This window comes from Podarcis raffonei, chromosome 7 (assembly GCF_027172205.1).
Source record: "Podarcis raffonei isolate rPodRaf1 chromosome 7, rPodRaf1.pri, whole genome shotgun sequence".
Classification (NCBI taxonomy): Eukaryota; Metazoa; Chordata; class Lepidosauria; order Squamata; family Lacertidae; genus Podarcis; species Podarcis raffonei.
The window spans coordinates 87,237,421-87,262,556 of record NC_070608.1 but is presented as its reverse complement, the minus strand read 5'-3'; the positions used below and the strand labels follow the sequence as shown (position 1 = coordinate 87,262,556).

At 43.6% G+C, this 25,136-nt stretch overlaps 2 protein-coding genes and 2 pseudogenes across 5 annotated transcripts in view; all 4 read left to right on the top strand.

Annotated features, from left to right (window-relative positions):
• LOC128418024 (protocadherin beta-16-like) overlaps positions 1-25,136 on the top strand; it is a 118,034-nt gene that overhangs the window by 43,973 nt on the left and 48,925 nt on the right. Inside the window, exon 1 of one of the 4 annotated variants that reach the window (XM_053397399.1) lies at positions 18,169-21,482. The exons of 2 other annotated variants lie outside the window; for them this stretch is intronic. In XM_053397399.1, coding sequence (XP_053253374.1) covers positions 19,026-21,482 — 2,457 coding nt within the window. In that variant the 5' untranslated portion in view covers positions 18,169-19,025. Of the gene's footprint in view, positions 1-18,168; positions 21,483-21,536; positions 25,021-25,136 lie in introns of those variants that run through there. One more of the 4 variants, XM_053397404.1, reaches the window with a different exon arrangement.
• Positions 148-3,071, top strand: LOC128418023 (protocadherin beta-16-like; annotated as a pseudogene).
• Positions 7,539-10,590, top strand: LOC128418033 (protocadherin beta-16-like; annotated as a pseudogene).
• On the top strand, positions 12,029-15,021 carry LOC128418036 (protocadherin beta-16-like). The gene has a single exon (XM_053397418.1). The coding sequence runs from the start codon at positions 12,218-12,220 to the stop codon at positions 14,645-14,647; it is 2,430 nt and encodes an 809-aa protein (XP_053253393.1). The 5' UTR covers positions 12,029-12,217; the 3' UTR covers positions 14,648-15,021.

Genomic DNA, 25,136 nt, shown 5'->3' with positions numbered 1-25,136 from the left:
ACAGAGAAACTGAATCTGAACCTTTCCTGTTCTGTATAATGTGCACTGCATTCAGTGTTATTTACTGAATCTTAGTGGCTTTTCTTTGCTCAGCCACACGGTGGTAGTACAGGCAAAGACATGAATTGGAATTCAGAATTTTGTGAAGGAACTCACAGGAAGCCATGAGCAAAAAGGTGGCTGGAACAAAGGACGGGTGACTTTCATATGCATAAAAAGATAACATAAAGCACAGCAAAGCCATCAACACGGCAGCATCAAATTCATTCCTACAGCAGCAGAGATTATCATTGGAAGAGTGTCAGAAACTTCACCTTTTGGCCAGAGATTCTTGAGCCATGGGAGACAGCTACAGAAAGGAACAAGGTCTGTATTTTTTGCTTTTCCTTTGCCTTCCTGGAGCACTGAGTATTTCACTTCACTATTCTGTGCCTGAAGAAAAGAAAAGGGGGTCTTTGGTGGCTAATGTGCTGGAGGATTTGAAACTGGGAACAGGGGAACTCTCTGCTCGCAGAGCCCAGCTGGTTTCTAAGAACACTAAGCATTATTTTCATCTTGATACCAAGACTGGGAATTTGTTGATAAATGATAAAATAGACCGAGAAACATTATGTGGCCAGACTGATCCTTGCTTATTACAGTCTGAAATTGTGTTGCAAAATCCCTTAAAGATCTTCAGTATTGAAGTCAAGATAGAAGATGTGAATGATAATGTCCCCAAATTCTCTAAAAAGGCATATGATCTGGAAATTCCTGAAAATTTCTCACCAAATACACATTTCCCTTTGGAATCTGCCCAAGATGAGGACCTGGGGATAAATAACATCCAAAACTACACTCTCAGTCCCAATGAACATTTCTGGCTCGATGTTAAAAGTGAAGAGGATGGAAACAAGTATGTGGATCTTGTCCTGGAGAAGCCACTGGACAGGGAGAAGGACTCACACTTTAGACTGACTCTCACAGCTGTGGATGGAGGGGAGCCACGGAGAACAGGCACAGTTCAAATAAATATTGATGTTCTTGACAATAATGATAATTCCCCACAGTTTACTCCTTCTGAATATAAAGTAAGGTTAAAGGAAAACAGTCCTCAGGACACCCTGGTCTCCAAAGTGGAAGCTACAGATTTGGATTTCGGTTTGAATGCACAGATCACCTACTCATTTAACCGGGTACCTGAAAAAAATATATGATTTGTTCCACCTAAATGAAAACACTGGGGAAATCACTCTTTCTGGTCAGCTTGATTATGAAAAAGAAACCAGCTACAGCATGAACATCAGAGCAACAGATGGAGGGGGACTTTTGGGTCACTGCAAGGTCCTGGTAGATGTTGAAGACGTGAATGATAATGTCCCTGAAGTGTCCATCATATCCATCACTAGTCCACTGGCAGAGGATTCTCCCCTGGAGACACTTGTGGCTCTCTTTACTGTAACAGATCAAGACTCTGGTGATAATGGCAGAACCATGTGCTCTGTGGAAGTAAACCTTCCTTTTATGTTAAAACCCACTATGAATAACTATTACCAGCTTGTGGTCCAAAGTCCCTTGGACAGAGAGAAGGTCTCAGAGTATAATATCACCATCACAGCCGTTGACCAGGGCTCCCCCAGGCTCACTTCAACAAGAGTGATTAACATTCAGATCTCAGATGTCAATGACAACCCTCCAGTATTTGAAAAGTCTTCATGTGAAATGCAGGTACGGGAAAACAATATTCCAGGACTGCTCATTGGCTCAGTCCGTGCTGCTGATCTGGACACCGAGAAGAATGCCAAGGTCACCTACTCCCTTTTGCCTGGGAAGGTCACTGATGGCCTTGTGGCCTCTTACATCTCAGTCAACTCTGAAAGCGGAAATCTGTATGCCCTCCGATCCCTGGATTATGAGCAGATCAAAGATTTCAAAGTGACGGTGAGGGCTACAGATGGAGGATCTCCTCCCCTCAGCTCAGAAGTTACTGTCCGAGTCGTAATCATAGACGAAAATGACAATGCTCCCTTCTTCCTCTACCCTCTTCAGAACAGCACATCCCCCTGCAATGAGCTGGTCCCCAAGTCGGTGGAGGCCGGCTACCTGGTCACCAAGGTGGTGGCTGTGGATGGAGATTCTGGCCAGAACTCGTGGCTTTCCTATGAGCTGCTGAAGGCCACAGACCCTGGTCTTTTCAGCATAGGAGCCCAGAATGGGGAAGTGAGAACCAGGAGAGCCCTGAGCGAGCGAGACACCAGCAAGCAGAGACTCCTGATAGTGGTCAGGGACAACGGGCTCCCTCCCCAGAGCAGCACTGCCATGCTCCATGTCCTTCCTGTGGGTGGCTTTTCGGATCCTTATATGAAGGCTGTGGAGGTCAGTAAAGAGGAACAGGAAAAAGATGGGACCTTGACCTTGTACTTGGTGATCTGCCTGGCTGCAGTCTCCTTTGTGTTCCTCGTTTGCATTGTTTCCTTTGCTGCCATCAAGATCTGCAGGAGGGATCCCAGGGAAAGTTTTATCGCTGCCCCTCCTCACTTCCCACCTGCCAGACCCGACATCCCAGAGAACTGTGGCGATTCTCAGAGCGGGTCGCTTTCCAGGAGTTACCACTACGATGTGTGCTTAACCGGTGGGTCCTTGAGCAGCGAGTTCAGGTTCCTCAGGCCCCTCATTCCTGTATTTTCTGTGGGGGAGCCAAACCTCAATGTGAACCAGACCACTCCGTCTGCTTCCCAAGATATTCCTGATGCTTTGGAGAGCAGGAAGCTAATGGAACAGGTGAGAGAGATTAATGTTTTTAATACAAATAGAAAAAATGAAATCGTCTTCTCATTTATCTCCATATTATTCTGTGTTGAAATGATTCATAGTGGCTTGATTGAAAATTGGATTTGGAGTTTTGTGGGAGGGGGAATTCACTTAGCACCTGCCATCTTTCTAGCTGGTTCAACTTTTCTATTCCCTACCTCCTCTTTCTTCCACCCATCACTTATTCAAGACAATTCTTTCACATGTATCGTTGAGCTTTTATGTGAGCCTTTTTGCACATAACTGTTAGTGTCTATAGATGCATGTATGAACCTTTATAGGACCAGAGTTCCCAGATACCTATACACAATGTTTAGAAATGCACTTACATTAAGGGAGATATATAATCCACACTTTTATTGCAGCTGTCATACTTGATGCATATGTAGTGGAACCATCCTAAGCTTTCAGTTGTATATTCTTTGACTCTTAAGAATCTTTCCTGTCACTAATATGTGTGAGCACCTATTTGGTTTCATTTGACTCTGACCCAAGCGACTGTAAGCCACAAGGAAACATAGGTACATAGGTAACTGCCTTATATTGAATCAAACCATTGGTCCATACAGCTCAGTATTGTCTACAGCCTACACTGACTGACAGCCAGTTTTCAAAGCAGGGGTTTCTCCTCACCCTGCCTGGAGATGCCAGAGTAGATCGAATCAGGGACCTTCTGCCTACAAAGCAGGTGTTCTACCACTGAACTACAGCCCTTCCCCTAGAACTTCTGCCGGGTTTCTACCAGTCTCTCCTTTGTTTCCCAGGTAACTGCAGCACTGCCTGCACTGAACCCTCTAAAGATGTGAAAGAATTAGATAAAGTATTGCTGTCTCCAAAGAATCATTTCCACAAAATAGGCTGACATCCTTGCTCTCCAAGTAAAGTACTCTGAAACAAAGATTACCAGGAATGCAGACGAGTACTTGGGCAGTACAGCTGCACAAGACAGCAAAATCTAAATGAAAATTCTAGGCTGTGCTTGATCCCTAACATGAAGAGTCAAATATGATTGAATAATCTCACCTGCCCACCCACTCCCATCTTGGTGGTCTCTGGTTCTTTCTTGGAAAATATGGAAATGTCTGCTGCCACAGCTGTTGTAAGAGGTATGATGATGAAATGCATATCTCCATGAGTTCAGACCTATGTAAACTTGGAAGTCTCTCTCTAAAACATCAGCAGACATGGCACATCCATCTGACACACAGGCAAAAGCAAATGAAAGCTTATTTATTCGATAATCACTCCAACCCACTGCAAACCATTCCTCTGGGTTCACTCTTCATATGGAGGATGGAATGGGATCATGTTGCTGGTCATGACACTGACATCACTGTGTGCTTCTGGTCCATCTGCATCTCCTCCAGCCACAGTGCTGAAGGTCTGAAAATGGGCACCTGCACGAGGAATGGTGTGTGTGCTTAGGTGCTCCACGTGACTTCAGATTTTGCTAGTGCAGGGTTCCTAATCATATGGAGTACCTAGATGTGTCCTGCTGTGTAGCTCTGCTGACTCCATCTCCTGACATCTTTCAAAGGATAGATGGGGAAATATCTTTGACTCGGGATTTTTCAAATCATCAGGAGGAATCTGCACAAACTTGTACTTTCCCAGTCTTATTTGAGAAGTGGGCTTTGGAGGGGAGGGGGGCTCTTATTTTGTTTTCTTTTTCCATTTTATGTTGTTTTTATTTAGCTTTCCAGCAGTTTTATTTGGCTGTTGCTTTCTCATATGAAATAATATTTATTTTTTCCTGATTGCCTCTTATGTAGACTGCTTAGAGGTGTCTTTTTATATTAAGCATTGTCATTTTTAATCAATAAACAAACGAGTAAAAATAATGATAAGTAACTCCCAGGGGTGTTCTTGAGGAAATGCATAACTGACTCCCATATTTCCCCCACACTGTGAATGATGCTACGTCATGATGTAGTGTGATTCCGAGGTGCATTCTGTCCCAGGAAAGAAGCCAAGCTCCACAGTGAGCCCTCTTTGTTTTTGTGAAAGAAAGTCAGACAGACGGGCAAATTCTTATTCACCTTGAAAATGTAAGAAGCCCTCTATCATTGCTGAATATCTGCCTCCCCCCGTTAATGGTGAAAATGTGTGGAGGGTGATAATCTAGATTTAATTTTTTTTTTAAAAAAATCTGTGCATCTAGTCTGGTGAGAACAGTCTAAATAATGGAGTTTCAGAGGTGGTGAGAGACTCACCACAGGGAATGGCTGAGACTGTGTCATGTGCAATTGTGCCCCTGAATGAAGAGAGCAAGACAGGCACCTGATGAGGCAGGTGGTGGAAGCCTTCCTTCTGATAACCTAGGAGTTTAACGGTTAATACCAATTCTATGAAATGAATGGAGAAAAAAATGAGCTCCTAAAGGGCAGGGATGATCACATTTCCACATTGTTATTATTCTACAGTCAAAAAATAAGAAGAAAATATGAAAGATGTTCTTCTGTCTCTTTTACCTTTCTGCAAAAGCACAACATCAAGTAAAGAACAAATGATTTTTTTAAAAAAAAAATTCAAATAAACAAAAAACCCTTTTCATATTGTGTATATTTTTGGATTTATCTTTTTGGATTTAGTGAGATGTGGAAATTAGAAACTTGGAGACACAGGCAGAAGTTGAACAAATGTGAAATATTTAACAGAACAAAGTGACTAAAACAAAGGATGTATCAGCAGATAATGTTTTTTCAGTAAACATTTAACCTGTTACTAATAATACTCCATCTAATGGAGGTTAGCATTATTTTGAGTTATTTCACTTCAGTTTCTTAACTTAGTAGTTGCATGGGTGTCACAGCTTAATACTTTGGTTCTTAAACAAGATGGTACTTTCTGTCAGTCTTCCAACCTCTTATCAATCATACTCCTGAAATAATTCTAGCAGTATAGCAGACGCAGGGGATCACCACACTTAACTGGATTGGGAATCTTTTCTATCTAGAAGATCTCTCTCTTCCTGAGTGACCCAAGTAGTCTGTATCCTCCTCTTTGACACTTCTCCTGGCTCAAACTCAGCCCTCTAGTTAACTCCTGTCTGAATACTTTCCCAAGACACTAAACACTGTCTTCCAACCTAAGCTCAGAGACTCCTTTCTCTAGCTGTAGATATTTCGCTCTGAGATAACATTACACATGGGGATCAGAACCAACTCTCTAACACTACCTGCAGCTTTCTCTGAAACCAACTGTCCATCTCTATCTCCATCTCTATCTAACCACTCCCTCAGAAATGGCTCCTTTTATTCTCCACCCCATCTGGCTTTGCTGTCATGGTAGCCAATCAGAGAGAGGCTCCAGCCCTCTGGTGGAATTCTGAGGTACTACACCACCAGACTCTGGTCTGGCTCTGCTGTCCATCACACCTGCCTCTGCCCTGAGCCATCTGCAGATGCTTGAGAACCCAGAAGAACGGAAAGTATTTGTGGCAACTGCACTTAATATGTAGCTAGTATGCCAAGCCAGTAGCTGTAGATGTCATTTTTGATGGTGATTAAAACATTGCTTCCCAGGAACAGCTCGTGTCTAAAATAGATAGGGAGGAGAATGCTCTTGGCCACAGTTGTCTCCTGAGAATCAAGCAGGCTGGCTAGTGATGATAGGAGTTGTTGTCCAACAGATCTGGAGGGTATCAGTTTGGCAAAGTGTGTCGGGATCTCCGAGAGGAAGCTGGGAGCTGCAGAACGCATGAACTCCTTGGTTGGCTTCAAAGTTGCAACTGAACTACCCAAAGAACCACTTGTCATTCCTGAGCTGCAGTTTGGCCACCCTTGTAGTAGGAAAACATGAAGGAACTCTACCCACATTCTTACACCTTCAGCAAACACAACATTTTGCTGGTTATCTTTAAATTTCTTATGGAGCATCAAGCATAAAGAATTGTACATTTCCCCCTGTTTCTGAAGTTCAGGTGAGAGTGCCAATCAGAATGTAGCCAAGGCAGCACTTTCCACAAAGAAGAGGGGAGTCTGTGCACCCAGGAGATCTGTGCAGTAAGCAGAAGGTTTTTAAAAAGAGAGAGAAATGGGGGAGGGGGAATTTCCCCACTCTCCCCCAGTAAAACTGTCCATGACTACACTGCATGCCCTCAGTTGTTGCCATACCAGAGCTTGCGCAGCATATTTCAAAAAGCCACAGCACAGATGTCTGTCTGGGAAGTGGAACCCTGAGGAGCCAGAGTGGGGGGGACACAATGATATTAGGAAACAGGGGGTGGGAAGCCAATGAGCACGCAGGAGAGGAGATGCAGCCAGAAGAAGCTACCAAGAGGTGGGAGAGAAGGAAGAGAAGACGATGAAGAAGAAGAAGAAGAGAAGGAAGAAGAAGAGTTTGGACTTGATATCCTGCCTTTCACTCCCCTTAAGGTGTCTCAAAGCGGCTAACAATCTCCTTTTCCCTTCCTCCCCCACAACAAACACTCTGTGAGGTGAGTGAGGCTGAGATACTTCAGAGAAGTATGACTAGCCCAAGGTAACCCAGCAGCTGCATGTGGAGGAGCGGGGAAGCGAACCGGGTTCACCAGATTACGAGTCCACTGCTCTTAACCACTACACCATGCAGGCTCCCTGTCGATGCAGGAATGACAACAGTTGCCAGGCAGGAGGTGGTGGAAAGTGGATATGGTAGCTGAGGTGTAGCAGGACATGCTCCACAGCAAACTGAAGGGGGGGGAAATGGGAGACATAGAGTTGGGTGTGGAAGACAGAGGAGGGAGGAAAAAGACAGCCAGAGAAAGGAAAAATATTTGCTGGAGGCCCAACCTGTATGAATCACATTATGAAAATGCACCTCCTCTCTGAACAACTGTACAGATACCTGCAGCTGAGGATTATACTTCATGCATCTGATGAAGAAGACTTCAGTCCACAAGGACTCATGCCATAATAAAACTTGTTAGTGTTTAAGGTGCCACAAGACTCAACAGCAGGAAAAGTGACAATCATTAATGAGTACCTCAATGGATTTTGATAAGTCAATGATAAGAGGCAATAAATATATTAAACATTGCAAACCTACAGAACCATTTATGGGAGATGTACCATACTTCGAGCACAAGGTGGTGCTATTACACAACACAAAAGAAATAGTCAAGGACCAGAAACTGTTCTCCAGGAGGCCTGTGTCTGTGAGACAAAGGAATCTCAAGGAGAAAGACAGCACACAATCTTCATTACAAGCAAATACTTAGAAATTGTGGGTGGAAAAGGCACCATAATCATTTCTAGATTTAAATACAGGATAAAGGATTTGTCTTGCAAACATACACTGGACAATCAACTGTGGCAGTTGTGTTAGAAAGAATCACCCTGCGTTTCAGATCTGACTGGAGGTGAGGCTGGGGGAATGGAAATACATCTCAACCTCAGGCAAGTTATGTTTATTTCCTTATATCTCTGTGCATGCGTAGCAATGTGTGAGTCTTTCCGCTATTCAGTGCCAGAGGAAAAGAAAAGTGGGTCTCTGGTAGCGAATGTGCTGAAGGATTTGAGAATGGATGCAAAGGAGCTCTCTGCTCGGAGAGCCCGGCTGGTTTCTAAGAGCTCCAAGCAGTATTTCCAGCTGGATCGTCATTCTGGGGATGTGACAGTAAAGGATAAAATAGATCGGGAGTCCCTGTGTGGTCAGAATGAACCATGTATTCTACTGTCTGAAATTGTGCTGGAAAAGCCATTGCAGCTGCACAGAATTGAAGTTGAAATAGAAGACGTGAATGATAATGCCCCCAAATTCTCTAAAAATCAATTCCTTCTTGAAATACCTGAGCAGACTCCTGTGGATATCAGATTTCCTTTGGAAAGAGCAGAAGATCCAGACAAAGGAAAAAATGCTGTTCAGAACTACACCCTTAGTCCCAATGAACATTTTAGGCTGGATGTGCAAAGTCACAGTGATGGTACCAACTACGCAGAACTGGTGTTAGAGAAACCGCTAGATTGTGAGGTGAATCCACAGATTTCCCTTATTCTGTCAGCAGTTGATGGAGGAATCCCAAAAAGAACTGGAACAGCACAAATAATCATTGATGTTCTGGATAACAATGATAACTTGCCTCAGTTTCCACAACCTGAGTACAAAGTGAAACTAAAGGAAAATAGCCCATTGGATACACTAGTCACAAAAGTGGAAGCCACTGACAGGGATTTTGGTTCCAATGCTCACATCACTTACTATTTCAGCCAAGTGTCAGAAAATGTGTTGAGATTGTTCGAGTTAAATAAACACAATGGAGAACTTACTGTTACAGGGACAATTGATTATGAAGAAAGCTCAAATTATGAAATGAAAATCAGAGCTACAGATGGAGGGGGACTTTCTGCTTACTGTAAAGTCATTGTAGAGATTGAGGATGAGAACGACAATGCTCCAGAGATTACCATCACTTCCATCACTAGTCCCTTACCTGAGGACTCTCCCCCAGACACAGTGGTCGCCCTTTTCAGTGTCACAGATGTGGACTCCGGGGACAGTGGCAGAACTGCCTGCACCACTGAAGTCAACCTGCCATTTGTGCTCAAACCCACCGAGAACAACTACTACCAGCTGGTGACCCAACAACCACTGGACAGAGAAAAAGCCCCTGAGTATAACATCACCATTACAGCCACTGACAGAGGCTCTCCCAGACTCACTTCCACAAGAATACTTTATGTTGAAGTGTCAGATGTCAATGACAACCCTCCAGTGTTTGAAAAGCCATTCTATCAAATGCAGTTAAGAGAAAACAATATTCCTGGTCTTCTGATCAATTCGGTCCGTGCTGTTGATCTGGACACAGCGCAGAATGCCAAAGTGACCTACTCGCTTTTGCCTGGGAAGGTCAATGATGGCCCCACATCCTCTTACATCTCCATCAACTCTGAAACGGGGAACCTGTATGCCATCCGGTCTCTGGATTATGAGGAAGTACAAGATTTCCAGGTGACGGTGAGGGCTGTGGATTCAGGTTCCCCTCCACTGAGCTCCGAAGTTCCCATCCGCGTTCAGGTGGTGGATGAAAATGACAATGCCCCCTTCATCCTCTACCCTCTCCAGAATGGCACTTCCCCCTCGAATGACCTGGTTCCCCGAGGGGCAGAGACTGGCTACCTGGTCACCAAGGTGGTGGCTGTGGACAGGGATTCTGCGCAGAACTCTTGGCTTTCCTACCAGCTGCTGAAGGCCACAGAGCCGGGTCTGTTCACGGTGGGGGCCCAGAATGGAGAAGTGACCACCCTCAGGCCGGTCAGCAACCGAGACAGCTTCAAGCAGAATCTGATTGTGGTGGTCTGAGACAACGGCCATCCTCCCCAGTCCACCTCTGCCATGCTCAGAATCCTTCTAGTGGACGGCTTCTCTGACCCTTATCTGAAAAGTGTGGCTCTCCCAAAGGAGGAAACAGCGGAGGAGGAAGACCCCAGCCTGACGATGTATCTGATCATCTGCTTGGCTGCCATCTCAAGCATCTTTCTCATTTCTGTAGTGGTGTTTGTTGTAATCAAGTTGCAGAAACGTGAAAAGTTCACAGGAGCCTACAACTCTGGAGCCAATTTCCCGGTGGGACCAGATTCCCAGGAGAACTGTGCGGATCCTGGTGCTGGATCTCTATCCCAGGCTTACAACTATGAGGTGTGCTTAGCTGGTGGGTCTCTGAACAGCGAGTTCCGGTTTCTCAGGCCCCTGTTTCCTGTTTTCTCTGTGGAGCCTCCTAACACTCAGGTGAATCCAAGGAGTTCCAATGATTCTGAAGGAGTCCCCAGTCATGCAGGTGAAAGTCAACATGGGGTTCAGGTGAGAGTACCATTTGAATGATTTAATTTCAAATATTTCTCCCTCTAGTTTGATAATAATTTTTATTAAATTTTATTTTTACATTTCCAAATAAACATTTAAAATATCCCATGACTTCCCTTCTCCTTCCATGATTCATTTTTCATATCATACACCCCTGTTTTACTATAAGCATTCAAATAAGTTTTCCACTTTTATCTCCATCAAAAATTATTTACTCTATTGTATTAATCTTAGTGCTGCCAGCATTAGCATTCATTTTTCTTATATTCAGTAAATGTTTTCCACTCTTCTTTAATGTATGTTCTTCTTGATCTCTTATTCTATGTGCTAAATCTGAACGTTCTGCATTTTCTGTCAACTTGAGTTGCCAATCCTCTTTAGTTGGGACCTTGCTCACTTTCCATTTTGGGGCTAAGAAAGCACGGACCACCATTGTTGCATACATAAATAACCTTTTCCGACACCTAGGAATTTCAGTCAACAAAAAGCGGAAAGTAGTTTTGAACATCCCCCCCCCATTTCTTATAAGTCATATATACTTTTACCTTTTTACATGTCCACCACATGTGAAAAAATATTCCCTCCATTTACACTTCCAACATGTATTTGATTCTGATTTATAAATCTTAGCCAACTCGGAGTTTGAAACTCTTCCGATTTCCTTTTCATTCAGTTTTACCTGTTTCCTTGTATTCTGTTATTGTTGTTTCTTTCCTTGCAGAGAGGGTTGTAAATTGTTGTATTAATATTTTGTGGTTTGATGTGCTATCTAATATCTTCATAGCATCTTTAAACCCTCTATATGGAGGAGGAAGTATCACACAAAAGCTGAGATGCAGGTTGCTTCCATATGACCTGTTTATTGAATATCCATTCTTACTACTTTTTTGAAAAAAAGAAATAAACATATAAAGGGGGGGAGGGAAAAAATGAGGAAAAAGGAACACAGCTGTGTATATAAATTGATATAGTATCATTATCCTAATACTTATGTAGATATTAATAGCCTGCTACGTTCTCGGTGTGAAAGCCATATGGCACTTGCATCAAGCAATAGTAATCCTACATTTTCCAAGGCGTTTTCCTCTCACTTTTGTTATTGCAAAATGTTTGATTGAGGTGGGAGGGAGGGAGATTGTTCCACAAGAGGACCATATGTGCTGTGCACCTGAATTTCCCCGTATTAGATTGACTCCCATGCACAACAGTGTTCAAGAACTATAGAAAGTAATGCAGTGTTTTATGATGTCTTCACTCATTCAAATGGCAAAGAGGCATCTTCCTAGTAATCAAAAAGTATTTTATGAACAGAGAAACTGAATCTGAACCTTTCCTGTTCTGTATAATGTGCACTGCATTCAGTGTTATTTACTGAATCTTAGTGGCTTTTCTTTGCTCAGCCACACGGTGGTAGTACAGGCAAAGACATGAATTGGAATTCAGAATTTTGTGAAGGAACTCACAGGAAGCCATGAGCAAAAAGGTGGCTGGAACAAAGGACGGGTGACTTTCATATGCATAAAAAGATAACATAAAGCACAGCAAAGCCATCAACACGGCAGCATCAAATTCATTCCTACAGCAGCAGAGATTATCATTGGAAGAGTGTCAGAAACTTCACCTTTTGGCCAGAGATTCTTGAGCCATGGGAGACAGCTACAGAAAGGAACAAGGTCTGTATTTTTTGCTTTTCCTTTGCCTTCCTGGAGCACTGAGTATATTACTTCACTATTCTGTGCCTGAAGAAAAGAAAAGGGGGTCTTTGGTGGCTAATGTGCTGGAGGATTTGAAACTGGGAACAGGGGAACTCTCTGCTCGCAGAGCCCAGCTGGTTTCTAAGAACACTAAGCAATATTTTCATCTTGATACCAAGACTGGGAATTTGTTGATAAATGATAAAATAGACCGAGAAACGTTATGTGGCCAGACTGATCCTTGCTTATTACAGTCTGAAATTGTGTTGCAAAATCCCTTAAAAATCTACAGTATTGAAATCAAGATAGAAGATGTGAATGATAATATTCCCAAATTCTCCAAAAAAGCATTTTATCTAGAAATTCCTGAGAATGTCCCTCCAAATACTCATTTCCCCTTGGAATTTGCCCAAGATGAGGACCTGGGGATAAATAACATTCAAAACTACACACTCAGTCCCAATGAACATTTCATGCTTAGCATGGAGAGCAACAAGAATGGAAGGATATATGTGGATCTTGTTCTGGACAAGCCACTGGACAGGGAGAAGGACTCACACTTTGGATTAATTCTCATGGCTGTGGATGGAGGGGAGCCACAGAGAACAGGCACGGTTCAAATAAATATTGATGTTCTTGACAATAATGACAACTTTCCCCAGTTTACCCAGTCTGAATACAAAGCTAGGTTAAAAGAAAACAACCCAAAGGGTACTCTGGTCTTCAAAGTGGAAGCTACAGATTTGGATTTTGGCTCAAATGCACAGATCACCTACTCATTCAACCGGGTAGCAGAAAAAATATATGATCTGTTTCACCTAAATGAAATCACGGGGGAAATCACTCTTTCTGGTCAGCTTGATTATGAAAAAGAAACCAGTTATGACATGAGCATTAGAGCAACAGATGGAGGGGGTCTTTCAGGTCATTGCAAGGTCCTGGTAGAGATTGAGGATGTGAATGATAATGTCCCTGAAGTGTCCGTCATATCCATCACTAGTCCTTTGGCAGAGGATTCTCCCCTGGAGACACTTGTTGCTCTCTTCACTGTCACAGATCAAGACTCCGGAGACAACGGCAGAACCATTTGCTCTGTGGAGGCAAACCTTCCTTTTATGTTAAAATCCACTATGAATAACTATTACCAGCTTGTGGTCCAAAGTCCCTTGGACAGAGAGAAGGTCCCGGAATATAATATCACCATCACAGCCGTTGACCGAGGCTCCCCAAGGCTCACTTCAACAAGAATGATTAACATTCAGATCTCAGATGTCAATGACAACCCTCCAGTATTTGAAACGTCTTCATGTGAAATGCAGATACGGGAAAACAATATTCCAGGACTGCTCATTGGCTCAGTCCGTGCTGCTGATCTGGACACCGAGAAGAATGCCAAGGTCACCTACTCCCTTTTGCCTGGGAAGGTCACTGATGGCCTTGTGGCCTCTTACATCTCAGTCAACTCTGAAAGCGGAAATCTGTATGCCCTCCGATCCCTGGATTACGAGCAGATCAAAGATTTCAAAGTGACAGTGAGGGCTACAGATGGAGGGTCTCCTCCCCTCAGCTCAGAAGTTACTGTCCGAGTCATTGTCATAGACGAAAACGACAACGCTCCCTTCTTCCTCTACCCTCTTCAGAACAGCACATCCCCCTGCAATGAGCTGGTCCCCAAGTCGGTGGAGGCCGGCTACCTGGTCACCAAGGTGGTGGCTGTGGATGGAGATTCTGGCCAGAACTCGTGGCTTTCCTATGAGCTGCTGAAGGCCACAGACCCTGGTCTTTTCAGCCTAGGAGCCCAGAATGGGGAAGTGAGAACCAGGAGAGCCCTGAGCGAGCGAGACACCAGCAAGCAGAGACTCCTGATAGTGGTCAGGGACAACGGGCTCCCTCCCCAGAGCAGCACTGCAATGCTCCACGTCCTTCCCGTGGGTGGCTTTTCGGATCCTTATATGACGGCTGTGGAGGTCAGTAAAGAGGAACACGAAGAAGATGGGACCTTGACCTTGTACTTGGTGATCTGCCTGGCTGCAGTCTCCTTTGTGTTCCTCGTTTGCATTGTTTCCTTTGCTGCCATCAAGATCTGCAGGAGGGATCCCAGGGAAAGTTTTATCGCTGCCCCTCCTCACTTCCCACCTGCCAGACCCGACATCCCAGAGAACTGTGGCGATTCTCAGAGCGGGTCACTTTCCAGGAGTTACCACTATGATGTGTGCTTAACCGGTGGGTCCTTGAGCAGCGAGTTCAGGTTCCTCAGGCCCCTCATTCCTGTTTTTTCTGTGGGGGAGCCAAACCTCAATGTGAACCAGACCCCTCCTTCTGCTTCCCAATATATTCCTGACCAGGCGGGGAAAGAAGAATCAGAGGAAAAGGTGAAATAATTTCCAAGTACACCAGTTAATTGCTTTGCTTGGTAATTAGGCATATCAGACGTTCTTGTATTACTTTTGAAATTTATTGACAATATATTTTGACATTTTAGAGCATGCTTCAGTTTAAAAATCATTTGTTTATTTCAAGTCCATGTGAAACCTTTTTTCTCATTTCCCTCTGTCTTCATCGCTGGTCCATCCTCTCCATTCGATGTTTCCTCTCTCCTCCTTTCTTCTTCCACCCTTCCATTTCTCAGGCAGGCCACCTCTTCCCAGCCCATGGTTGAGTTCAGATTCTTTCCTTCCACCCTCCTGCTATTTAGGTCCTCTGCCTTTGGACTTTTGCATTTTACAACTCACTCAGAACATCATAGCCACTGCAGATACACCAAGGTGTCTCAGAGTATACATACCTCCAAGGTGTGGGTGACATACCTGCAGCTGCTGAAGTACTTGCACACAGGAGCCCTGATAAGAGCAGGCTTCCCAGTTATATACATGACATTATTTAGAGGGTCTTCTTGCTGGTGGCACCCCACCTGTGGAATTGCCTTCCAAGGGAGGATCACTGAGTACCCTTTTCAGTGTTTTGTTGTTGTTTAGTCGTTTAGTTGTGTCCGACTCCTCTTGACCCCATGGACCAGAGCACGCCAGGCAGTCTTTCACTGCTTCCCGCAGTTTGGTCAAACTCATGCTGGTAGCTTTCAGTGTTAGATGACCTTTTTATTTATACAAGCCTTTAAAACCATCAGCTTTTTGAGCAAACAAATCTGCGCTCTCATCGTTTTCTCTTTTATTATTTGAACTGTTAATATGTTAAGGGCAAGTAGGCTGACTTTAAATCTGCAATTAAAATGAACAATGTGGGAGAGGGAAACATAAGCAATATAGAAATCTGTATTTTAATGAGTCAAACCATTGGTCCAGGTATCTTTTCAGACCTACTTGAGGATGTCAGGGTTTGAAGCTTGCATGCTTTGTATGCAGAGCAGTTTTTTTTACCACTGAACAACATGTCCTTTGATGTAAGATTAAGGTTCTGCAGTTTATAGTTGCAAAATGGTGCAACAGACTGAATTGAAACCTGGCATTGTAAAGAAGTACCTTTGAGGATGGTCCATACCAAACCTAGGATAGAAATGATAAGGAATGGCTTGATGTGAATGAGTTGGTTGTGTAATGAGGGACTTTTACACAAATGCAAATTGGCATTTTCTTAAATCTACATCACTGGGGGGCTTTGTCTGGAAAGATTTCTCTTTTGGATTGTATCTTTTGCAAAATGGTTTGTTGACTTAGGTCAATGGGAAAGTCTAGTATGTGCTTTAATGTTAGTGAAACATATTCATAGTTCTTATTTAATATGTGTGTTTTTTTTGGCCAATGTTAGCCAAGAGGATGTCCTCACCTTGAAAAAGATGGTCAAACGGAGAGACTTTGGTGTAGTTTGCAAGTGAGTTTCAGTTGAAGATACTGACAGAGTGTGGCTGAGTGAGGAACAATAAAGTGCTATATGCTCATAGCTATGGGAACCTAGTCAAGGCTGATTTGGTTGAATCACACATCCCACCATTATAATGGGAAATGAGGCGTGGAGGCATTAAGTTCTATGGCTTATACTTTGAAACTTGGTAACATATTTTTTGTAGAGTGCCTTCCTGCAAGTGCCATGATTAGACATGGTTAGGATTGTGCTGTAAGATCTACTGAACAGAACACTCAGCCGTGCACAGACCCTGTAACCTGAGTTCCCACCAGACTGGTGTAAGATCAAGCATATCAGAAGTCTTTACCATTGCTTGGAAGAGACTCTTGCTGTTCCCTGCATTCTCCATACACTCAGCACAAATTAAAGAAGCAACTAGGTCCTATCCCCTGAGCCAACAAGCATGTGCTAGAGAACCCAGAAGTGGGGAAGAAGCTTGGTGGCAACTACATATGTCTAGACAGCATCTTTGGACCACAGCATATGATGATGACTAGGGCTGCAATCCTAACCCCACTTACCTAGGAATAAGCATCATTGAATTGAATAGTACTTTCCTCTGATTAGACTTGGTTAGGATTGTGTTGTAAAACACCCCAGAAATACCTGGTGTCTAAAAGAGATAGAAAAAGATTCTGCTAGTCACAGCAACCACCTGAGACTTAAGTAGTATTGTCTCCCATTGCATTCAGAAACCTGCAAAAATGCCGTTGAGGGTAATCAGCTGCCATACATCCTAAATCAGTTCCACGGGTGCATGTTGGGATGATCAGGGTTGAACTGAAGTTTGTTCTGTTCCTATATGACATTTCATTGGAACAAATATCATTTCCTATAAACAACTTCCACACCACATAATGGGTCATGAAGTATTTAGAAACTTGTATCTCATTGTGTTCTACAAGATCTGTATTATCTTACATTATGAGATTTATACATAAAGTATAAATATCAATATAAACATCTATATTAAGTATATGCATTATGGCAAGTATCCTACTGTATTTCTACCCATGGCTGATCGGAGTGCCATGTGTTGACTGAACTCTGTGTGTGCAGATATGCCAGGTGTCACAAGGTGGGAGATCCAACTGACTGGGGATAAGATCTGACACAGAGGTTCCTCTCTGGGACCTGCTATAGAGAACGTTCAGCTGGGAAAGAGGGGACTAGAGAAAGAATGTCCCATGGGGAAGGGAAGCAAGAGAGAGAAAGAATAGTGTGTTTTTGTGGGGGGCACTGAACTGTTTTACTAATCTGTACAACATTTTATACTAGGCTCCTACTTGTATATATCACATTAGGAAGATGGAACCCAGTTCAATGAGTAGTAAGTAACAGTGACTCTTCCTCACATGCCCATGTTTACAGATGAATGTGAACTTTATATTGAACTGCACATATTCATCCTCTGTGAGGAACTGAAAGGACCGAATGGCCAGGGAAACCTTAATACTGGTAATACAGAATGCTAGCATGTCTGGAAGGGCGTGTGTGTGTGTCCAGTGCTGGCTGAAGGTATAAGATAAACAAGCTATAGCTTAGGGCCCCATTCTCTTCGGGGCCCCAAAAAAATTAAAGAAAAAAAACCTGGATGTACATTTCCAAAATATAAGATAAAAAAAAACCAAATAAAATAAAACCTACATGTAGCAACAGTGTTTTGTGTTGTGTAGGCTCCTCCAATACCTATTAGGTCCAGGAATTACCATATAGCATATATTCAACACACAAAAAAGCTACAATTTATTGTTGACAAAAGACAGCTGGACATATAAAGCGCCCATTACCTTCAGTAGCTTAGGGCCTAAACAAACCTAAATCCAGCCCTGTGTGTGGCGTATGCTTTAGAGAAAGAGGTGCAGTTGCCTGTAGGACATGACATTTGTTCTAAGGAAATGCCCTCTGAAGAATCAAAGAGGAATAGAACATTTACAGATGAATGCAAAGTTCATATTGAAATGTGTATATTCATCAGTCCGTCATCATGGCTGGGAACTCTAGTTCATTCCAAGCCTCTCTTTCCCCTTTTTAGCTGATAGACTGTTTTTATTTATTTATTTTTACATTAATAATGTAAAAGTTGTACAAAGTGGTCTACATAATTCTCCTGTTTCCCATTTTATCCTCCCAGCAGCCCTGTGGGGTACTGTCGGTTAGGCTGTAATGGGGGGATTTGGGGAACAAACATTAGGAGGTTTTAGCAGCCGAAAAAATATAAAATATGACATAATAATTTTGGGAGCAGGAAGAAGGTTCGAAGGATTGTATTCAACTAAGTGGAACTGAAAGAGATCAATGGTTGTAAAAAATAATAATAAAAAAAAATCATGCCCATTGATTTCAGTGCATGTACACTGTGAATGACTTAGATGGAAACAAATCATACAACCCATATTGTGTCTGTAGGAATTCATGGAAGTAAAATATGGTACGGTGATAATACTATGATTTCCAACCAAATCATCATCATCAAAGAAGAAAAAAATATGTTTTATTTCATATCTCAGATTCTACAGATGCTAGAGACTCTTAAAAAGAAAGAAAGCTGGGAATCTGGGGTTTATGCTCCATTGGGGTGGCTGTTCTCTTGCCTCTCCACATGGATGCTTATGTTTACCAGCTCTTATTCTGGAAAATCTTTTGTTTTTTGTAACGCCATAACATAGTTCAAACACAAGGTGGTGGTATTGCACAAGATAAAAGAAGGAAATTGGGGAGCAGCAGTTGCTCTCCTCAAGAGCTGTAGCCATTAGACAAAGGAATCAGCACAGGAAAAACAGCAGATCCCTATTGCAAGCCAGACTTCAGAAATTCAGTAGGAATAAGCAGGACACTGTGTCACATTCAGAAGATAAGGACACTTAAGAAGAGACACGCCTTGGAGTAGAGAAGAGGACAATGCCTTGCATTTCAGGAGGAGAGGCTGGGAGAATGGAAATGCACCTCAAGATCAGGCAAGTTTGGTCTTTTTCCCTGTATCTCTGTGCATGCATAGCAGTGTGTGAGTCTTTCCGCTATTTAGTGCCAGAGGAGGAGAAAAGGGGGTCTCTGGTAGCGAATGTGCTGAAGGATTTGAGAGTGGATGCAAAGGAGCTGTCTGCTCGGAGAGCCCGGCTGGTTTCTAAGAGCTCCAAGCAGTATTTCCAGCTGGATCCTCATTCTGGGGATGTGACAGTAAAGGATAAAATAGATCGGGAGTCCCTGTGTGGTCAGAATGAACCATGTATTCTACTGTCTGAAATTGTGCTGGAAAAGCCATTGCAGCTGCACAGAATTGAAGTTGAAATAGAAGACGTGAATGATAATGCCCCCAAATTCTCTAAAAATCAATTCCTTCTTGAAATACCTGAGCAGACTCCTGTGGATATCAGATTCCCTTTGGAAAGTGCAGAAGATCCAGACATAGGAGAAAATGCTGTTCAGAACTACACCCTTAGTCCTAATGAACATTTTAGGCTGGATGTGCAAAGTCACAGTGATGGTACCAACTATGCAGAATTGGTGTTAGAGAAACCGCTAGACCGTGAGGTGAATCCACAGATTTCCCTTATTCTGTCAGCAGTTGATGGAGGAATCCCAAAAAGAACTGGAACAGCACAAATAATCATTGATGTTCTGGATAACAATGATAACTTGCCTCAGTTTCCACAACCTGAGTACAAAGTGAAACTAAAGGAAAATAGCCCATTGGATACTCTGGTCACAAAAGTGGAAGCCACTGACAGGGATCTTGGTTCCAATGCTCACATCACTTATTCATTCAGCCAAGTGCCAGAAAATGTCGTCAGATCATTCAAGTTAAACAAATATTCCGGGGAGCTTACTACTGCAGGAACAATTGATTATGAAGAAAATACAAATTATAAGATCAACATAAGAGCTACAGATGGAGGGGGACTTTCTGCTTACTGCAAAGTCATTGTAGAGATTGAGGATGAGAACGACAATGCTCCAGAGATTACCATCACATCCATCACCAGTCCCTTACCTGAGGACTCTCCCCCAGACACAGTGGTCGCCCTTTTCAGTGTCACAGATGTGGACTCCGGGGACAGTGGCAGAACTGCCTGCACCACTGAGGTAAACCTGCCATTTGTGCTTAAACCCACGGAGAACAACTATTACCAGCTGGTGACCCAACAGCAACTGGACAGAGAACAAGCCTCTGAGTATAACATTACTATCACAGCCACTGACAGAGGCTCTCCCAGACTCACTTCCACAAGAATACTTCATGTTCAAATCTCAGATGTCAATGACAACCCTCCAGTGTTTGAAAAGCCATTCTATCAAATGCAGTTAAGAGAAAACAATATTCCTGGTCTTCTGATCAATTCGGTCCATGCTGTTGATCTGGACACAGCGCAGAATGCCAAAGTGACCTACTCGCTTTTGCCTGGGAAGGTCAATGATGGCCCCACATCCTCTTACATCTCCATCAACTCTGAAACGGGGAACCTGTATGCCATCCGGTCTCTGGATTATGAGGAAGTACAAGATTTCCAGGTGACGGTGAGGGCTGTGGATTCAGGTTCCCCTCCACTGAGCTCCGAAGTTCCCATCCGCGTTCAGGTGGTGGATGAAAATGACAATGCCCCCTTCATCCTCTACCCTCTCCAGAATGGCACTTCCCCCTCGAATGACCTGGTTCCCCGAGGGGCAGAGACTGGCTACCTGGTCACCAAGGTGGTGGCTGTGGACAGGGATTCTGCGCAGAACTCTTGGCTTTCCTACCAGCTGCTGAAGGCCACAGAGCCGGGTCTGTTCACGGTAGGGGCCCAGAATGGAGAAGTGACCACCCTGAGGCCGGTCAGCAACCGAGACAGCTTCAAGCAGAATCTGATTGTGGTGGTCCGAGACAATGGCCATCCTCCCCAGTCCACCTCTGCCACGCTCAGAATCCTTCTAGTGGACGGCTTCTCTGACCCTTATCTGAAAAGTGTGGCTCTCCCAAAGGAGGAAACAGCGGAGGAGGAAGACCCCAGCCTGACGATGTATCTGATCATCTGCTTGGCTGCCATCTCAAGCATCTTTCTCATTTCTGTGGTGGCGTTTGTTGTAATCAAGTTGCAGAAACGTGAAAAGTTCACAGGAACCTACAACTCTGGAGCCAATTTCCCGGTGGGACCAGATTCCCAGGAGAACTGTGCGGATCCTGGTGCTGGATCTCTATCCCAGGCTTACAACTATGAGGTGTGCTTAGCTGGTGGGTCTCTGAACAGCGAGTTCCGGTTTCTCAGGCCCCTGTTTCCTGTTTTCTCTGTGGAGCCTCCTAACACTCAGCTGAATCCAAGGAGTTCCAATGATTCTGAAGGTGTCCCCAGTCATGCAGGTGAAAGTCAAAACATTATCCAGGTGAGTGCAGCATTTGAATCCTTTTAGTATGGTTTAATTTCATTTTCTCTCTCTAGTTTGGTCCCCTTGTATCTGTGAGGTGGTAGCCTGAATTCAGCTGAGTGCAGAAAATATGAATGCGGGTTTGAAATTCTACTTTAAAAATTCTGTTCTGCTTACCTGTTTCCTTGTATTCTGATATTGTTGTTTCTGTCCTTGCATAGAGGAATATACACTTTCATATTAATATTTTTGTGGTTTGATGTGCTATAGAATAACTTCATAACCTCTTTAAACACTCTGTATGGGAGGGGGGTGTCACTCAATAGCTGAGATACAGGTTGCTTTCAGATGACCAGTTTACTACTTTTTTAAAAAAGAAATAAAGTGATACAAAGAAAAAAAGAGGGGAATGAGGAAAAAGAAGAACAATGCTGTGTATAAGAAAAAAATACAAAAAAATCAATGTAATGCACTCCCATGTTGTAATCGATATATACATATTAATAGCCTGCTGCATTCTCTGTGTGCAGGCCATATGGCATCAAGCAAAAGCTATCATACACTTTCCAAGGTATTTTCGTGTCGCTTTCCTCACTGCAAACTGTTTGATTGAGGACCAGGGAGGGAGATTGTTCCACAAGAGCACCATATGTACTGTGTATCTTGAACTTCCGTGTATTAGATTGAATCCCATGCACAACAATGTAGAAGAACTATAGAAGGTAATTTTGTGATATCTGCATTTATTCAAATGGCAAAGAGGCATCTTCCTAGTAATAAAACAGTCTTTTATGAACAGAGAAACTGTGAATCTGAACCTTTCCTCTTCAGTATAATGTGCACTGCATTCAGTGTTATTTACTGAATCTTAGTGGCTTTTCTTTGCTCAGCCACACGGTGGTAGTACAGGCAAAGACATGAACTGGAATTCAGAATTTTGTGAAGGAACTCACAGGAAGCCATGAGCAAAAAGGTGGCTGGAACAAAGGACGGGTGACTTTCATATGCATAAAAAGATAACATAAAGCACAGCAAAGCCATCAACACGGCAGCATCAAATTCATTCCTACAGCAGCAGAGATTATCATTGGAAGAGTGTCAGAAACTTCACCTTTTGGCCAGAGATTCTTGAGCCATGGGAGACAGCTACAGAAAGGAACAAGGTCTGTATTTTTTGCTTTTCCTTTGTCTTCATGGAGCACTGAGTATATCACTTCACTATTCTGTGCCCGAAGAAAAGAAAAGGGGGTCTTTGGTGGCTAATGTGCTGGAGGATTTGAAACTGGGAACAGGGGAACTCTCTGCTCGCAGAGCCCAGCTAGTTTCTAAGAACACTAAGCAATATTTTCGTCTTGATACTCACTCTGGGGATCTTTTGATAAATGATAAAATAGACCGAGAAGCATTATGTAGCCAGACTCATCCTTGCTTGTTACAGTCTGAAATTGTGTTGCAAAATCCCTTAAAGATCTACAGTATTGAAGTCAAGATAGAAGATGTGAATGATAATATCCCCAAATTCTCTAAAAAGGCATTTGATCTGGAAATTCCTGAGAATGTCTCTCCAAATACACATTTCCCCTTGGACTCTGCCCAAGATGAGGACCTGGGAATGAATAACATCCAAAACTACACTCTCAGTCCCAATGAACATTTCATGCTTAGCATGGAGAGCAACAAAAATGGAAGGAAATATGTGGATCTTGTTCTGCAGAAGCCACTGGACAGGGAGAAGGACTCACAATTTGGACTGACTCTCACAGCTGTGGATGGAGGGGAGCCACAGAGAACAGGAACAGTTCAAATTAATATTGATGTTCTTGACATCAATGACAATTCCCCACAGTTTACTCATTCAGAATATAAAGTAAGGTTAAAGGAAAACAGTCCACAGGGTACTCTGGTCTTCAAAGTGGAAGCTACAGATTTGGATTTTGGCTCAAATGCTCAGATAGTCTATTCATTTAACCGGGTACCAAAAGAAATATATGATCTGTTTCACCTAAATGAAATCACGGGGGAAATCACCCTTTCTGGTCAGCCTGATTATGAAAAAGAAACCAGCTATGACATGAACATCAGGGCAACAGATGGAGGGGGTCTCTCAGGTCACTGCAAGGTCCTGGTAGATGTTGAAGACGCGAATGATAATGTCCCTGAAGTGTCCATCATATCCATCACTAGTCCATTGGCAGAGGATTCTCCCCTGGAGACACTTGTTGCTCTCTTCACTGTAACAGATCAAGACTCTGGAGACAATGGCAGAACCATGTGCTCTGTGGAGGTAAACCTTCCTTTTATGTTAAAATCAACTATGAATAACTATTACCAGCTTGTGGTCCAAAGCTCCCTCGACAGAGAGAAAGTCTCGGAGTATAATATCACCATCACAGCCATTGACCGAGGCTCCCCCAGGCTCACTTCAACAAGAGTTATTAACGTTCAGATCTCAGATGTCAATGACAACCCTCCAGTATTTGAAAAGTCTTCATGTGAAATGCAGATACGGGAAAACAATATTCCAGGACTGCTCATTGGCTCAGTCCGTGCTGCTGATCTGGACACCGAGAAGAATGCCAAGGTCACCTACTCCCTTTTGCCTGGGAAGGTCATTGATGGCCTTGTGGCCTCTTACATCTCAGTCAACTCTGAAAGCGGAAATCTGTATGCCCTCCGATCCCTGGATTACGAGCAGATCAAAGATTTCAAAGTGACGGTGAGGGCTACAGATGGAGGGTCTCCTCCCCTCAGCTCAGAAGTTACTGTCCGAGTCATTGTCATAGACGAAAACGACAACGCTCCCTTCTTCCTCTACCCTCTTCAGAACAGCACATCCCCCTGCAATGAGCTGGTCCCCAAGTCGGTGGAGGCCGGCTACCTGGTCACCAAGGTGGTGGCTGTGGATGGAGATTCTGGCCAGAACTCGTGGCTTTCCTATGAGCTGCTGAAGGCCACAGACCCTGGTCTTTTCAGCCTAGGAGCCCAGAATGGGGAAGTGAGAACCAGGAGAGCCCTGAGCGAGCGAGACACCAGCAAGCAGAGACTCCTGATAGTGGTCAGGGACAACGGGCTCCCTCCCCAGAGCAGCACTGCAATGCTCCATGTCCTTCCTGTGGGTGGCTTTTCGGATCCTTATATGAAGGCTGTGGAGGTCAGTAAAGAGGAACACGAAGAAGATGGGACCTTGACCTTGTATTTGGTGATCTGCCTGGCTGCAGTCTCCTTTGTGTTCCTCGTTTGCATTGTTTCCTTTGCTGCCATCAAGATCTGCAGGAGGGATCCCAGGGAAAGTTTTATCGCTGCCCCTCCTCACTTCCCACCTGCCAGACCCGACATCCCAGAGAACTGTGGCGATTCTCAGAGCGGGTCTCTTTCCAGGAGTTACCACTACGATGTGTGCTTAACCGGTGGGTCCTTGAGCAGCGAGTTCAGGTTCCTCAGGCCCCTCATTCCTGTTTTTTCTGTGGGGGACCCAGACCTCAATGTGAACCAGACCCCTCCTTCTGCTTCCCAAGATATTCCTGACCAGGCGGGGAAAGAAGAATCAGAGGAAAAGGTGAAATAATTTCCAAGTACACCAGTTAGTCACTTTGACATTGATAATTCTTTGTGCTTGGTAATTAGGCATATCAGATGTTCTTGTATTGCTTTTGAAATTTATTGACAATATAT

What these genes read in the sequence shown, in the direction of transcription:
- LOC128418036 (XM_053397418.1), top strand. Translation starts at nt 12,218, where the DNA reads ATGGGAGACAGCTACAGAAAGGAACAAGGTCTGTATTTTTTGCTTTTC.